We start from the raw sequence: 17,319 nt of genomic DNA, 5'->3' as shown, positions 1-17,319 counted from the left end.
TGTAAAGGCTGCACAAACCAGACCAGCACTTTTAAGCAAAATTGAATTTGGTCAGGGAACAAAAAAGAAAAAAGCAGAAAAGTAGTTGGCTGCCAAAGAATAAGCTGCAGTCCCGCATGGTTTTGTAGCGGACTTTAGATGTAGCATTTCTTCACAGTCCAGCCTGGAGATGATGCTGATCACCCTGCTTCAGTCTGGAGATGTAGGAGAGATTGCTTGTTTATCCGCTACACTAGAGTGGGATCCTCCCCCAGTCATAAAAATTACTAAATATTCAGATTTGTCTAGGTATATGTCTGCTAATGTTGTAGAAACTGTTTTGGTTTAAAGAAAGAGCTATCTGTGGCCAGAAAGAGAGGATGACAACCAGTTAAGAAACCGCTTGATACTACGTGCAGCGATCTGGTTCTGTGTGAACCCGGCACGCTCATGCTCGAATCAAGATGCTGGAGACTCGTGTGTTGGCTGTCGTAGGCGTATGCTGTATATGTACTGTTGGCTATTCATAAACCACAGTTTTACAGTATAGCAAGTTCCAAGAATTGTGCTCCTTAACACAACGCCTCTGCGTACCAGAATCTCCAAACTCTGGCCAAGCTTTGTTACAGTAGAGGTTTTTAAAGCTGCTGTGAAGATTTGGGTGATCAATATCCATTAAAATAAATGTATTTCCAACATTTCAATTTCATAGAGAAAATGTTGAGTGTTTAAAATCTGCCCTGTCTGTGTGTGTGTTTTCCTGTTTTCTAGCACTGCTAGAGAAAAACCTGAACCTTACACAGGCTGTAGCCCCTGTGGATTACAGCCCCTCTTACTTGGGTGTTTGAAAAAAACTGCGACTTCTAATAAAATAAACAAATAAAAAAGACACTCAACATTGCACAGAGACTTTAAGATCTTGTTAAAACAGATGGTTCATGCCGACAGACACTAGTGAGATTATGAAACCTGTGTTTCTTCTCAGGTGACACTCTATCTTCCCTCCTCTTTTGAGGTAGCAGCGTCCTTGGAATGCTCCCAAAGTTTTCATTCTGATGGAAAATGCTCTTTATCATCAAAATACGAGGTTTGCTTTTTGGTGTGGCTTGCCTAGAACCTTACAGGAAATATTTCCTCCTCAAAGTGAACTAAGTGTCTTGAGCTGCAGAACTTCTTCTGCAACCCATGCAGAGAAGTGGTTTTCCATTTGCAGACGTTTTGTTGGGAAAATAAATGATTTGTGTCCGATCTGATTTCTCTGTGCACTTGTGCAGAGGATCAGATGGATACGATAGCGTCATTAGAATGACAAGCATTTCTGATTCAAATGTCCCGAATCCCGCTTTGCTTCGTGGATGATCCTTACTCTGCAAAATATTCTGGATCTCGGTGTCCTTGGACATGTGATATTTCCGCATGGATTAACTGATACTGAGCAAGCTCTTCCATGTTTGCTAGTTAAGCACAACGTTCTCCCTCGCTGATGGCTTGTCACTCAGTGAGCACTTAATTTGGATATGGTATAGGAGTTACCTTTCTCTGTTTGCATTCAGATTTCCCTGTGTCCTGTTACAATATACCCATTCAAGGGCAGAGCAGTGAATCTTGCTCTGTTCCGTTCTTCTTGAGCGAGTTCTCTGTTTCTTTTTCAAGAACATGTTGCAAGGAAAGCTCGTTTTGGTTTGGGGCCAGGTAACTGTCTAATTACAGAAAGTGGCTGAGCAAGTGTAACTATAACTGAGGGCAGAATTAAATCCATTTTCCTTTAAGTCCAGAAATCTGCAATGAGATTTGAACACAACAGGATATTCTCCTGGTTTGATTTTTAAAACTGCGAGACTGTTTCCTAGTGCAGTTCGGTGTAGCACTGCCAAGCGTTTTCAGCCGCTCGCTCACCCCAAGTTTTCTCTTGCTTACTCTGATCTCGTTACTGGTTCTGCCTTTGGCCACTGTTTCTTCCTCATCCTTACCTTTACCTTTACAACACTTCTTGGCCATTCTGTTATTGCTACTTCGGCTTTACGTGTTTGATCTTTCTTGTTCTGGCATATATTGTGACATATGTTATTTTTCATAACACTTCTCTCAATAACCTTCTGTATAGAGAAACATTTCTAATACTGAGGAATCGAAATCTAGAGTCAGGAGACGGGGTGCAGTGTCCATGGTCTCAAAGATCCTTGATGTTGTCAGGGGTTAAGTCTACCTCGTGTCCATCAGTCTCGAGGATTGCCTGTGTGGTCACGTTTCGTTACAGTTATGTATGTTGCTATATTTGATGCCATTTTTTTAAATTTACCCATTTAATCAGTGACTTGATAGTAAAATGTCCTGCCAGTCAGTCACCACCAGTTTTGATGCAGCTGCAAACAGGTGCATTGCTGTTCTCTGCAGTTCATCAGCTTTTCAGGGGGATGGATTTCTAGGCATCTTCATCTAAATCAGCTCTGTATTTTGGATTTTTCTTTGCTTGAATCATTAGCTGCCTGGCTTGAATTATTGTGAGTCGTCATCTGATTTCTGTCCCATTTGCCTGGGTCATTACAGCTGTCTGTTCTTTAAACCCTGTGTTGTTGATTCCATTTTTTCAAATTATTAAAGACCGTATGAAACCAGACTACTGCTGATCAGTGTGGCAGCCTCTGGACTTCTCTTGTGTTGCTCAGCTTTCAAATTCAAAGAAACCCTGACCTCAGTTTCTTTCTATCCATGCTTTCTGCAGATCACTTTTTCCAACAAGGAAAAATTTAAATTTAGAAATGCTATTCAATGCTTCACTAATATTCAGATGTTTTGCCCTTCCTCTACTTATTAACTTGATAAAACTGACTAGTTTATATTTTTCTCCTTGCTGATCATTGAGAAAATTGCTGAATTGGAGGAGTTACTGATGCCTTCTGCTTGTGGTTGGTACATCAGTATTTTGAAGTGCTTGCAGATCCTGACCTGAGGCCTTAAACTCTTTTCTGTCCCCAGTGCTTTTTCTAAAATAGAGCTCCAGTGGTGTTGCTGAGGTAAAGTCCAGTAAGACAGTCATAGGGTTGTGGCACTTTCAATCTGGGCTGATCTTGTACCATGTTCTCTCCTCGTGATGACTTTGGATGGTGCAGTACAGTGAGAAATTCCAGGTGCTCCTTAACGGTATAGTCATAGCACGCGTGTCTGGAAAGCTGAACGGGTTTCAGCACCACTTCCAAAATCACTTGGGTGCAAATGCTGCAAGTGTTAGAGTGGTTCGGGCACACCTTGTCCCACACAGTGTGAATTTTATGTAAATTCGTCCTTGTGAGCTTCTCTGCTGGTCACAAAGCTAAAGCAAGGAGCGGCTAATGGGTGCCCAGCGTCAAGAGACACATAGTGGGTGTATGCATCCGCTCTACACCGTGCACAGGAATGTTAACTCGTAATCAGCTGTAAACTGCAGTGCTGGTTTGCAGTGGAATTCCCAGTGGGGCATGTTGTACCGTTCTCTCCCAGGATTACAGAATATCTGCTTTGCTTGGCGGCGAGAGGAGTGCTCAGCTGTCGGGGATTACAGTGCGTGTGATTAATGTCACAGGCTGCATTGCAATGGACTTGATTTTGCTGTCAGACAAAATACTAATGAAATTCGGTGTTGCTGGCTGGGAGATTCAAAGTGCCAGTTAATTGTCTCGTTTCCTTTCTTGTTTGTTTGTTTTCTTTTTTACTTTGATAACATTTCTTGGCACGCTTGTGCCTTCCAGTTACATTATAGCTGAGTGGATAACAGCATGGGCGTCAACAAATGGAAGGCTCTATTAAGTTTGCAAATATATGGAAAGAGATGTTTAAGATGCATGCAGCCAAACCTGTTGACTGATACAAGCAAATGCACATTTTAATCGTCCTACAACAAATTTTAAGCAAACACCGATGTTGAAGTTTCAAGCTTGAAGTACAGAGAAAAGCACACAGATAAGTGGTCGTTACTGCTGTCTGTTGTGCCCCTCTTGTTTTCTGTCCTGTTCCGTCTCAAGATTTTACCCAAAGGACTGGAAGGCTCCTGGGGGGAGGAAAATCAAGCAGCAATCAATTACCTGCTGCAATAAGGAGAATGGAGTTCAGATCAAGCAGCTGGGTTGAGAAGTTGGCAGGGTTAGCTGTACTTCTTTATTTCCTCCAGACTACTACGCTGCTGGGGTTTGACCTTTATCTTGCCTCTGCAGAGGGCACTGAAGTGGTGAAGGAGCATCCTTCAGAAGCTCAGGCCTGTCTTGAACCCTCACGTCTCTTATCTTGCGCTTAGCACAGTGCTGCAGGTGTTGAGTGAGCAGGGGTTTGTTTATGTCCTCAAGCTGATGAGCTGGCAAGGGACCCACGGGCATTTTCACATCCAGAATGATATGCTGGTCATGCTGGCACACCAGAGGAGTCGGGAAAGCAGGAACTTGTTGAGTTACCCCTGTCTCATTAAGCAGCAGGAGAGGAATCGTCATGTCAAAAGCAGCCAGTCCTGGAAACTGCATGAGGACAGTTTTACATGAGGAGATTAGCAATGTCTCTGCTTGCACAGGAAAGTGTAGTGCCCTGGCCCTGCACAAGGACTGTCACAGGTCCTGATGAGAAAATTGTGCTCTGTTCTCTAGATCCAGTCAAAGCAGATTATGAAGAGCCTTCAAGTAGAGAAGCCTTGATTATTCACAGCCTGGGAAATTCCATAGACTCTCTCAGCATCCCTGTTAAATCTATTACTCTTCTAGGAGGAGATTACTTCTTCCCAGCAAATTCTACTGCAAATTACCAGAACTGATTGACTTCACTTGATTGTAAATCTGGTGGTTCTTCTTTGATCTCTGCATGAATTTCGCAACCCTACAGGTTGCATGGAGCAGCCATTCAGGGGTCCTGTGGAACCGCTTGCTAAAGAAGCTGCTTCACTCTTTGTTGCAGGTGAAACACTGAACGCTGGGGGACATTTTTGCAGTCCCCTGTATGGGCTCCCTCTTCCTTTCCATGGTAGAGGATGAGGTTTGGAGGCAGCAGGTGGGACAATCGCTGACAAACTCCCCACCAAGCTGGCAGATGAAGCTGAGCTTCCAAATCAGAAGTGAAGGGGAGAAGGGGATTGCAGGCACACCACAAACGGACTCCCGGCACGTGCACCTAAAGGGGAAGCAAAGCTCAAATCCACAGTGCAGAAAAGTAGCACAGGGATAAAGCCAGAACCTGATTCGAATAGGTCCATCTGAGTTTGGGCTAGATTTGTCTCGTGAAACGATGGCATGGGCAATTCACAGTGTGAATAACAGTTTGTGTGGGCAAGCAGGCAGACTGCGAGGGTACCGTGTAATGGGTAAAATGTTCAAAAGATGTGGAGGAGTCAAGGTCCCTTTATTTTAGAAGCTTCCTTTCCATTTGGAGAACATATTTTGGAAGTATGTAGATGTATAAATATGACATGTAAAGACAGTTCTAGACCTTCCAGACCCTCTAGCTCTTGTTGTAAATTCAGATACTTTTTTACATAAAAGTTCAAGTGTTCAGGCACAGATTTATAATCTTGAGGTGTTGGAAATATCTGTGGTTAGGAATACCTCAGATGCTTTCGTATTTCTCTTCGGTACTTGCTCTTTTATTTTACAGACCTGTTCCAATGTACAATAAAAACATTAAAATTGATTTGTTACTTATTTGGCTTGCACAGAACTTCAGCCAGTCACTTACAGGCGCTTTGAATCAAATATCCTGCAGCTGACATTCATCACTAATTTCTTCAGTCTGGTGAGTCCAGAACCCACATTAATCATCAAACACGGCATCTGAGCATCTTTTGTTCCATGCAGAAACTGTGTGGTTTCTCAAAACTTTGCACATCATCCAGGTGTGGCACATTGTGAGGTCGCTTCTTGGCGAGATGTGCTGAGGCAGCACTTGGTCTGTGAGCAGAAGTGGATTTGCATTGAGTTGAAAATGGACCAGTTGATTCAAATATCCTTGATTTTCGCTCTCACGTTCAATTGGCTGGTGGTGTCAGAGTTGAGTGTGGGACACATAAACAGGCCAGACACCACTGGAAAAAGGAGGCATTTTGATGATTGTGCTGTTTAAGTGTTTTAAAAGCTCTACTGAGTGACCCCATAGGGAAATTCCAATGAATAAATTAGAGAAGAAATATTTGAGGGGAAAAATAAAATTCTTGTGCCAGTAAATTCCGAACCCACAGAGGAAAGGATCTTAACTGGGTGTGGCAGCTGTTGGAATAGCTTCTGTTACAGTTATGTCTGTGTTTGCTCTTCTTTGCCAACATAGCCAGAAGACAGTTATCTGGCATCTCCTCTTTCTTTGCATTGCACTTAGGATTATTTAGTAAGGACCTGAACCAAATGTTACTGAAGCTGATGATAACATTTCAGCAAACACTAGTGAGCTTTGGGTCTGCCTCTGTCCTAGTCAGTGACATCAGCTCAAATTTAACACAGCAACAGCGAGTGAAAAGGACAAGCCAGCTAACTCCACAATTGTAAGGATATAAAGCACACCAGTTATTTTGAAAGTTTCATCAAAGACCTTGGGTTCAGCTGATCTTAAGGCAATTATGTGCAAGGGGAAAAAAATGGAAAAATACTGTGAATCTGTCTTGTCCCTTTGTTTTTCCCTGGGTTTGCATTTCTTTTCCCTCTAACTTTTTATATCTAATCATGCCATTAAATCATCCTAATATATATGTGAAGATAAAAGGTGACAGCTGTAATGGAAAGAACTGATCACAAATTATTTTTTTCTTGGAAATGTCTGTGGTAAATTTGTAATATGCGTAAGAAAACAGAGAACAAATCTTACCAGTAAATTGAGGCCATTTCATTTTGGATGACTGTCCACTGAGGATCGCCCTCACTGCAGTTGGCCTCAGAATATCATTGACGTTGGTAGCAAACAATCTACTCTTTAATATCCAGGATACAAAGTCCCTTTGACATCTGCCATCTCCGTTCCACAGTCAAACTCTCACTGGTGCAATATCAGCTGTAATTGAACTTGCAAATTACTTCACTTTCTGAAATGCTGACTGCTTAATTATGATGGGGAAAATAGCGTTCTACAGCCATAAGCTCAGATAACTGTGTAACTCAGAAACTATGTAATTATACGTGTGAACAATGCTTGCTGTGATTTATTTTAATACCAGCAGCAGCACGCAGAAGGACCACTCTGCAGACCTTGCCGTACTTCAGTGTGAAAGGGAGCAAAGGGGTGGAATGCTCCACAAACTAGGGAGAAGGGCCTGGGCTTTGCTGCCTTTTGTCCCAGAGGTGTTCAAGTTCACCCAAACAGGCTCCAAGGCGTTGTGCAGTTCAACTCCCAGCTTAACTCATAGGTTTTCCATGGGGTATTGTCCAGTCAGTTAATTTACCCTCAGCTTCAGGTCTCCATCTGAAAAACAAGGACCGCAAGGACCCTGGTTTTCAGGTATAGTCTGAGATGATAAATTCCTCTCTAAGAAGGCAGCTGTGGAGCCGGACAGGGTTGAATTCAGATTAAAATAGTGAATTTTTCCAGCTATTTTTTCCTTCCAACCATCTTACAGTTGTCATCCTAAGAATGATAAATGCAGTGCCCTGTACTGTCACGACATTTCTTGCCATATGAATAGGTTCATTTAGTGCCCCCATCTTGGTGGTTGTGAGGAAGAGGCATCTGAACCTAAGACTGTTGTCTCTCTCCTCTCTGATCAAGAGCCAAATCCTAAGGGTCAAGCAGAGATTTTAAGTAAAAGCCTTACATGCTATATTTGCATCATGTAGTTACAGGCTTTACAAAAATGATGCAGGGTTGACCATTGCTTTTTCATCTGTTAGAAAAAAATGTGTAAGTTCATATGTTTTAGGATGAAAAGGGATTGACCCTGAAAGAGGAGCATAGCAGAGTCAGGAGAAGTCTTTGGTTTTTCAATGCCAGAGTCAGCCAGCTAAGTTTCTTTTTCAACAGAGATGCTTTGCAGAGTATTTTGGGATAGGGAAAAGAGGTAAGTCATTCTCATAGTTGGGGATGACCAGGTATGTAGCTGCTTCAAGGTTCTTCAGAGATACAGAGGATCTGGTTTACTCTAGGCAGTAACTGAATTAACTAAAGCTACATGGTTGAGTAAAACTGCAGGTGAAATCTAGACAAAATAACACAAATACCAGGCAAAGAAACATGTCTCCAGTTCCTTCGGTTAAGCATTCATCTTCAAATACAGGCTACTGAATTGGGGTTTTTTTAGTCAAAATGTATAAATCAACACCCTAAAATCAACTTTAATGCAGAAGGGCCTGACAGAGAAATTCACTGTGCTGTCACTACGCTGAGATGAACGGTGACGTTTACGCTGAGGGTAGGACTCTGCTTTCTAACTGGCCAGCAGCGTATGAAATGACTGTTTATGCTGGCACTGCAGTGAGATATGAACTAGAAGACAAAGGTAAAACTCACAAAGCAAAGCTGAGTTCCACTTGAAAGGTGGTTTGTTCAGTTTGCTTTGCTTCACTTTGCGGTTTGGTCACATTCATACACACACACTGAATCGTGTTCGAGAGGTCAGAGTTCCTCACCTGTGTCTTTGTGTGGCTCTCTGCTGTTTCTGTGGTTTCCTCTGGAAAACAGGCTTTCTTTTATCTCCAGAAGACACCTTTCCTTGATAGGCTTTGGGTTTTTTTCTCCGTTCTTATAGCCTGCTGTAACTGATTCCCCTGTGCCCTTCATTGTCTATAGATACTGATTATGAGATGATTTATCTTTGGTACGGGCATGTGTATTACCTGCATCTTATATGTTTCTTATTATTATTACCTGTATTACCTGCAACTTATATGGCTGACAATGAGGTAATGGTAACAAAATAATACACGGATAACGAGGGGAAGGCCAGTCTGGTGACTGTCTGGTCTTTCACACACACCATTGTGTGTGTTTTACATAACATCTGTATGCCGAGAAATCTGTGCTTGAAATTAATTGGTGCTTTCCCTGGATCTGTGCTTCTCTCAGGACAGATATCTGTGGATGGGTTTATGCGGTATCTGAGCGGAGAAGAAAACGGCGTTGTTCCACCTGAGAAACTGGATTTAAATGAAGATATGTCTCAACCACTGTCACACTATTTCATCAATTCCTCACACAACACCTACCTCACAGGTACAGTGTTGGAGAGATCTGATTTCTTACCTTACAAAAACTCCTAGCGGATTTCCAGTGATACCAGAAAATACAGGAAAAGCATCAGCAGTAAATGATGATGGAGCTTAGTCTTCAGGGAAGCAAGAGTAGCACTTGATAGTTGTTCTAGCTGCTACACACGAACATCAAATACACCTTTCCTAACAGGTGAGCAGCAGTTGTGTTGTTCAGACAAGGTCTGGTCTGAAGCCCAGTTAAGCCCCTGGAAAGTTTCCCTCAACTGAGATAGTGTTCCAGATTAAGTTTGTTATTTGGGGATGAGGTGCTTTTTATGACAACCAAGGACAGCCAAACACATGTGCGAAGCAGAAGATGGGACACATCTCTGTAGCTCATAAAATTTCCCCTAACCGTTAAATCTGGCAGTTTGTTGAGCTCTGTGAAATTCACGTTGATTCGGAGATTAGAGACGGTCCAGCATGGCACACAGCTTTCTGACAGTCCGTTCGTACCTGCGAGGAATGGAGATCCGGTCTCTCACTAAGCCAAATGTCTGAGCTGAAATTTTTAGGTGCTGTCAAGTTTCTAAAGCAGAAGCTCCTGCTAATTTAATTAAGGAGTCTGAATTGTATTGTTTGCACAGCAAAGTCAACAATGTTTTAAGATTCAAAAAAACCTCAGTCCATGAGAAATCCAACTTTTGGCATTCATTTTCTGGTCTAAGATGCTATTAACTTGTGAGAAAATGAATGTAAATTTACGATTTTAGTTTAGTTTATGTAGGAGCAAACATTTTTGACTGGCAGATGTGCAAGAGAAGTTCTCTCCTATTTGATTTGGTGTTTGCTTTGTCTTCTCGTGTTTGCTAATGACTTAGCAGTATGTTAAAAAAAAAGGAAATTATGCTACAGAGTGTGCTAAAAACGTGGCTCATGATAAGCTTTTTGATGTTATTAACGGACTTGCCTTAATTGACCAAGTTCTTCAGAGAGTCAGTGTGCTCAAACATGCACAAAGCCACGCAGGGGTGATGCCCAGGGTAAACAGACCCTGGGGCAGGTGCTTCATCTGGTTTGTGTTTGCCATAGCACTTTCTACAGCCCCTTCTAGGGCTTTCCCAAGGTGAATGAACTGTCATCGTCTCCATCAGAGGTTTATAATTTGGCTGTGAAACGTGTTTGTGCGACAACTTGTCATATAATTATTTGGCTTGACAGCTCTTTTGTTTCTCTGAATTAAAAGGAACGAATGTCAGTGTGGCTGCTTTTAAGTTTCGGTTGCCACATGCAGAAATTGATGCTCTTTGGAAGAATCCAGACGTGTCCAAAGCAAAAGCAATTTTTGATAATGATAATTTGTATGCCTCTTGCCTCCAGCATGGACTTTGTTCTGTCAGTGAGGATCAGGACCCGTTTAAGCCAAATGCTGCAGCTTTAAACAGATTTCTGGAAGAATGTGGGAAGTAAAGGCCCACAGGGAGGACAGACAGAGGAGTTTGAAGTTGGTCTGAAGAGGTAAAATACTGCTCTCCTCTCTACCAGTACCAGACCACGGATTTTTATCAGGGCTAATCAGGACAGGATCCTGTTCCAAAGGTCTGGAACAAGGAATTAAGGATGGGGATTCGCTGTTAGTCCAGCCTGTTCTAAACTGCACCACAAGTGACCCAACGTATTTAAGTATTTATGGAGAAAGAAAGTTTACCTTGAAACTTTCCAAATTCACTTTGAGTTGTATGTGAAAGTCTGCAAATCTTCTCGGATTGCATCTAGAGGTTTCTTTGCTTGAGTTTCTGGATAATTTCAGAAGTATGATCCTCAGTCTTAGCTACGATATCTCTGGCGTAGTAAATTGGGGTGAGTAAATCAGAGTAAACTCACAGGATAGTGCAAAGTAAGTTTGAGTCTCTTTCAAATTCCGTTTCAGAGCATGTATTTTCACATTTACAGGCGCAGAACGCATGCCCTTCCCTTGCAGAGGGTTCGTTATGTGCAGTAAATGTGTGGCAGCTGGCCGACAGTGGGATTAATGATCTGATTTTTGTCTGCGTATCACAAAAACTGACAGCCTTAGCTTTTGCTTTGAGGCTAGACCAGCTACAGCAATCCTATTGCCGTTTGCTTTCTTCCGACAACGCTTAGTAAAATTAGTAAAATTAACGATGGCAGACTGCTCTTTTTCCCAAGGAGATTTCAAAGGGTCTGCTCAGGTGCTCCTGGCTTTGGAAGGGAAGCTTCGGTAGCACCTCTGCCCTCACTGGAGCTGTGAAATAGCAACTAGGAGTAATTATTAGGACAATAAGAAAATCCTTCAGTCTAGAAATCCTTTATGATTACTGCGCTTAATACCCTACCAATTATCTCTCCCTTTGTTAGTGTTTTAAACACAGAAAAAGCATGCGCAAAGAAACGATGTTATAACATAAAAAGAAGCATGTGCACACTCTGAATTTATTTTAATTATGCTGATCATTTTCCTAGCCCTTAGTAGAAGCCCTTGGCAGTACATCAAGTCCTGATTATTTATTTAGAAGTGTTACTGCTTTCTTTTTCTGAGGGAGACATAATTTTTAAGAACAAAGGTAGAAGTCCTTGGAGAAAGGAGTGACTTGTAGTGAACCTAGGCCAGCTTCAACAAATGTCATCCTTTGGAAACTTCTTTTTACTGTCTCCTTTTTTTCTCACCAGTATCATATTTACTCCTTTCAACCCTTAATGTGAAACCCTGCTTTTTTCTGGCTTCTCACCAGTCTCTCCTCAGGTTACTGCTGTGGTCACAGTGGGGAGTGACTTTGCAGCATTTCTCTCAGCAGCACCCAAGTCCAAGACAAGTGATTACGTATCATAATCAGCGTTGCACACTTTGATGGCTCTGCAACTTCTTGTTGTGTATGTGAAATGCAAAATATGAAAATCACAATCCTTTAACATGTTTTTGTCTTTGGCTAAAAGGAGAAATGATGCAGCAGCAGGAGATTGCAGAGCTCTCAGTTTATCACGCGCAGCCAATGTGGGACTGTCCCATTCACCCTCAGCATTTGCTTCACTGCTTATAGTCCAGTACTTTACGTTGTTTCTGGAAGAATCTCTCATGAGAGGCACGTTCTGCCCTTCTTTATTGCTGCTGTGGCCTCTCCTCTGCCGTCCTCCAGCTCTTCTGTTCTCAGTGATTCCTCAGTCCTAACTGTTGTGGCTTATTATCTTTCTTGAAACCTTCTTCACCTTCAGCCTCCGAAACAGTATCTTCACAGTTTCCAAGATGACAGCACTATATGGGAGGGAAAGAAAGCTGGGTGATGCCTGCTCTGACAATGAGTTTGTCATACCACCATGAGCAGGTTTTGCATTGGCTGCTGCGTTGAGCTCAGGTGATCAGCTGGCAAGAGCCAAGGCTCTGCTCTTTTTCAGCCCCACCACATCCTTCTTCAATGGACTAAAGGGTGGGAAAGCGCAGGGAGTTCCTGCAGCAGAGAGGAGCTGAACTGAGGAGGAGCCATAACTGTCTTCCCACCAACAGATCCAGCTAATCCTGTCAAGCAATCTAAGGCAGATAAATGAGGCTCCTCCTGGCGCTGAGCTCACAGTTCATCCTAGCGCAAGGCTCAATGGCTAAAAAGAAGGAATAGGGGTTGTCGTGCAGCTCCTTCATCTGTCAGCAGTTTATGGCGGTATTTTTTTACCTTCCAGCCGTCGTTATTTTTCATTATTCCCCTTCAGAATATCACAACACCTGAGTTGTCGGATGATGTTCATTTGGACATGATGACTTAACCTTTCAGGAAGGAAGCTGCAGAACCACTCTCTGGGCCCCGTGGCCTGTTCAGCACAATTGTGGAAGCTGCTCCCACAGTTATATCGTTGAATTGACTGTAGCCATTAAAAAAAAAAAAATCAGCAGAGGGAAAGCTGTAGTTTCTTCACAAAGTGGAAAGACGATCTCTGTGGAAGGTGTTACATGGAGCCTGGCTCTCAAAAAAATTCCTTTGTATAAAAAATAGCTTTGATAAGATGGTGATTCCATCTGTCTGACTCACTTGCATCTTCCTCTGAGGCAGTTTGGCTTTGGGGAGAAGATGACTACTCAATTAAGCAGACTCTGAGTAAAAAAATTCCTTAGGTCTCCTGCTCTGTCATGTTGTTACATGACTGCTCTAATTTTGACAGCTGAGTGTTAACGCTAGCACTGTTGAACCTCAGCTGATCTTTTTGTTGCCCTCCCTTACCATCTTCTCCCATGCCAATTCCCTCTTTCTTAAGCCATGCTCAAAGTGAGAGAATTTCCTCTTTTAAAAGTGATTGGAAAACTTGGAAAAGGGACAGAAAAAATCATATGGAGTATATCCTTAGAGGCAAAATTAATTATTCTAATACAAATCAGCAACTGACACCAAAATTTCTCGAGGCAGCTTGTCTCCAGTAGCAGCAGAGGTGAACTCGTTACGTTTAAAAAAATATTGTTTGGTCTGATCTAAGATAACTGGATTCTCAAGAAGAAGAACAGTCAAGGCCATGAAAGCAGTTTGTTTCCTTTAAGGAATATTTCTCTCACTAATGCTTGGTGAGTGTTCAAGATGCTCTGAGTCTTCTCTCATTTACCTCTCTAGGCCAGCTAGTTGAAGCATGTTGAAATAAGAGATGTGTTATTTTCTAAACCCCTTTCTTTAAGGGGAATAAAACTGTTTGAGGATTGGGTCACCTCCTTGACTCCAGTATCAGCATCTGAAGATCTTCACATAGCTGAAATCTGTAGGAGGAGGGTGAGGACAGCCGGCAGCAGCAGAAAGGCTCTGTGAGAAGGTCCCACTCCCTCACTGCAGCTGGGGAGACTCAGCCGGTCATGCAGTGAGCCTTCCTGAGGTGGATCTCACAGTTCGGATAAGGGTTATCCACGCTGGGCAGTGTCCCTCACGCAGCCTGGCTGCAGCGTGGGAGCTGCCCGGGCACCGCAGGCAGCTGAGCCAAAACATAAACTCAGAGGCTGCCCAGCCCTGCTGGCACACACCCGGATCTTCTGCTCGGGTGGGCCTGGATCAATCCTGACAGCAAGTGTATTCCTGATGCTGGCCAGAGCAGACCTGGCCACACGTCCTGCTTTGGTCCAACATAATGCCTTAAAAATAGCAACCACAGGGTGAGAGCCCTATTTTGACTTACATACAAGCGGTAGCAGAATATGGCACAGTGCGAGGTCTAATTCACTTGCCCCATGCATGGCAAAAGAGCTCGGAAGGAAAATAAATTCAGATAAATGTACTGTGTCTGAAAAAACTTCGCTGGGCTGGAGTCAAGAGCCAGACTCCCAGCAGCACGGGGCTCTGAGCCTGCACGCTGCCAGCTGCAGCGAGTGATCCGCTGCACTGATTGCTTCTCCAGGACTTGCCTGAAGAGAGCAGGTTTGGCAGCTCATGTTTGTGCACGGCAGCTCATGTTTGTACACTCCCATGGTACAAGGGAGGGTACAGGCACTTCTTCATGCCGGGAGAATGTGGTGCCAGAGTGGTGCCAGAGTGGTGAAGAACTCCAGATACCTGGATCCAAATATCTCCCAGCTGCAGGAGGATACATGTCATTAAGTTGTAAACAATTTTTAAGTCCGCATATCGCAAATAACTTCCACTTGGAAAAAAAAGGTGATGAATGAACCCAAAGAGGATGCACTTGCTGGGAAATAAGCAGTTTCAAGTTATGGGAGTCTGGAACTGAAACGTGGGTCATACCCTCAGCTCGTATCAATTAGCATGGGCTCATTTTGTTCATTTGTGACCTGTCAGGTACCATTTGGCCAATTATATTTTGTAGAAAAGTGAGTTTTTTGGAAAATCTGTTCCTCCTTATCCAGTATAGGGTGATGGGATACAAATGTTATGGTATCAGTGTAGATGCTGGATGTATTATAGGAGAAAATACACAATGCTTTCAGTTTCCAGTATTAGAAAATGTGTCTGTACTCAGGGTATTAGGAGTATCTTACTGGAAGCATTCCCTTACGTGTCTGTGTTAGCACATTTTAGAATGCATCTATTGAAGGGGTGGTTTGGAGTGCATGCAAAACCAGACATACACAACAGAAATTTATAAATAATATAAGGAAAAAACATTTGAGGCAATATTCCTAATATTCCACATTGCAGAAAAATAAGCTATTGAGACTATTAAAACATTGGCTAGCATCTTGCTCTCTGACTGGGAGTCTTCCTGAAGATTGAATGCTTTGAGGTTGAATATCCTCTTATCCTGAGCAGGAACACTTCCAAAATGTCTGAGCCTTCTTAATAAGATAGTGTGGAGAAGTGTCATACGGCAGGCGGTGCATGCCACGATTTCCCTAAGCACTTTTGAAGGTTAAGGATCTTGTCGTCCGAAACACTTAGCAATAATAACGGCCAGTAAACTCTCAGGAAGCGTAGCAGAGTGTGTAATCATAAAATAGTTTGTTAATCCACATTCTGCGTGTTTTGAGGGAAAAGAAAACCACTATGAAAACAGTTTTGTAAGTGAATGTAGTTTTTTGAGCAGCAGAGTTCAGCAGATCCACGTAACAAGAGCCTAGTTTTTACGATGCTTCGAGTGCTGGTATACCCTGACCTTGCGTGTTGAGTCCTGCAAAGAAAAAGAGCCGCTGCTTACCCCAGACGTGGGGATTGCACCAAAAAGGCTTTTCTAGGAGCAAAGATAACCTGCCATGATTAAAGGAGAAACACGAGATAAAGTTAAGTAAGAGACACAGAGACGCTTCGTCACTTTGCTGTCTCCGTTTGGATCTTTAGCACCTTACAGTGCTGGCCAAACGCTTCCGTTATTAACATCTATTTCCCACCAGTTCCAGCTGGAGCTCAGAAATCTTGCGGGTTTCAATAGCAATTATGTTAATACCTTGTGAGGCGTTTGCAGTTGCTCCAGCTCCTGTATCAGACACAAATGGTACACAGGAATTTTTAAATAAAAGGGTTTTTCTGTTGCCAGTGGGAGGTAAAAACACAGAGAAGCAGGCAATGCTGTTTAGTGACACAACCCAAAACCCATAGTTCCCGGTGTAAAACCTAAAGACAGAAGGACAGAGACAAAAAATGAGGATGAATCTGCGTTATATGCCGGTCTCGATGAAGTATTTCTATATCCCCCATCAGTGAGGAACCCTTAGCATAAATGAGCTCACTGCCGCCTTAAAAGGCAAGTGAATTCCCTTCAAGAAGTGCAGGAAGGTCTCCTGCTGGAAACCACATCCATTTTCTTCACATCTAACACGAGCACTAAGCCAATCTTCCAGTATCTTCCCCTCGCTGCTGGGAGAAACGTGTATCCATGAGGGGAATCAAACCTGTTGCGGCAGATGAAGACACCCTGGCTGGGTATCCTTCCCTGAATGCTTCTGGGGTTCTTTGTTGGGTTTGGGGAGTTTGGTTTGGTTTGGTTTTTTTTTTTAATACTTCCTGAATTTGAGGAAAGCTGATTTTTCCTTATTTTTAGATTTGTATTACAGTAGTTTAATTAAATTTCTCTCTACGAAATGCAGCATCGCATCAGGAAATTTAACTGACGACCCCAGCGCGATGATCAGTGTATTAAATATTGATGTGAGGCCTAGTAATGGTGCCATTAGTGGCTGTTTGTTTTGTCTTGTATTAAACTGTATTGCATGGTATGAGAAAACGTGCTCTTGCTGTCCGGAGATGGCGCTGAATTTCACATTGCTTGTCAAGGGATAACAAAGTCTTTTAGAACTAAGCCATTTTAGTTTAGTTATTTTATTTTATTTTATGTATTCTGTGCTGTCCATCAGAAGTTTTTCAGTTGGCTGCGTATGAGAAAACGTGCTCTTGCTGTCCGGAGACGGCGATGAATTTCACATTGCTTGTCAAGGGATAAGTTCTTTTAGAACTAAGCCATTTTAGTTTAGTTATTTTATTTTATGTATTCTGTGCTGTCCATCAGAAGTTTTTCAGTTGGCTGCAATGCAGTTATTTCTCCTCACTCACAGCAACTTAACTGAGGGCAGAACCCAAACCATGACATTGACTCTGCCTGAATTATTTCTGTTACGTTCTTACGCTTTTTGTATGCCTTCAAGTGTTACTCCTCTCAGCCGAGGGTAAAAGATGCTGTTAACTCTAATTATGATTAGATGATCTGTATTTATTCCTGAGGCTCCAAATGACTTCCCTTTCTCCCATGTTCTTGTGCTGTGGCAGGTGGGCAGACGGGCGGGGACTGGTTGCGGGGGCAT

The 17,319-nt window shown here is 42.8% G+C and overlaps 1 protein-coding gene across 1 annotated transcript in view; it reads left to right on the top strand.

Annotated features, from left to right (window-relative positions):
* The window catches only part of PLCB1 (phospholipase C, beta 1 (phosphoinositide-specific)), a gene marked incomplete at its 3' end in the record, with an annotated part of 295,565 nt that overhangs the window by 247,742 nt on the left and 30,504 nt on the right, over positions 1 to 17,319 (top strand). Inside the window, exons 10-11 of the mRNA XM_010144484.1 lie at positions 8,968 to 9,121; positions 16,432 to 16,481. Of these exons, the coding sequence (XP_010142786.1) occupies positions 8,968 to 9,121; positions 16,432 to 16,481 (204 nt within the window). The remainder of the gene's footprint in view (positions 1 to 8,967; positions 9,122 to 16,431; positions 16,482 to 17,319) is intronic.

This window comes from Buceros rhinoceros, unplaced genomic scaffold (genome assembly GCF_000710305.1).
Source record: "Buceros rhinoceros silvestris isolate BGI_N320 unplaced genomic scaffold, ASM71030v1 scaffold1301, whole genome shotgun sequence".
Classification (NCBI taxonomy): Eukaryota; Metazoa; Chordata; class Aves; order Bucerotiformes; family Bucerotidae; genus Buceros; species Buceros rhinoceros.
Note: the sequence above shows the minus strand (reverse complement) of the source record. Positions and strands in the feature narration are given on the sequence as shown.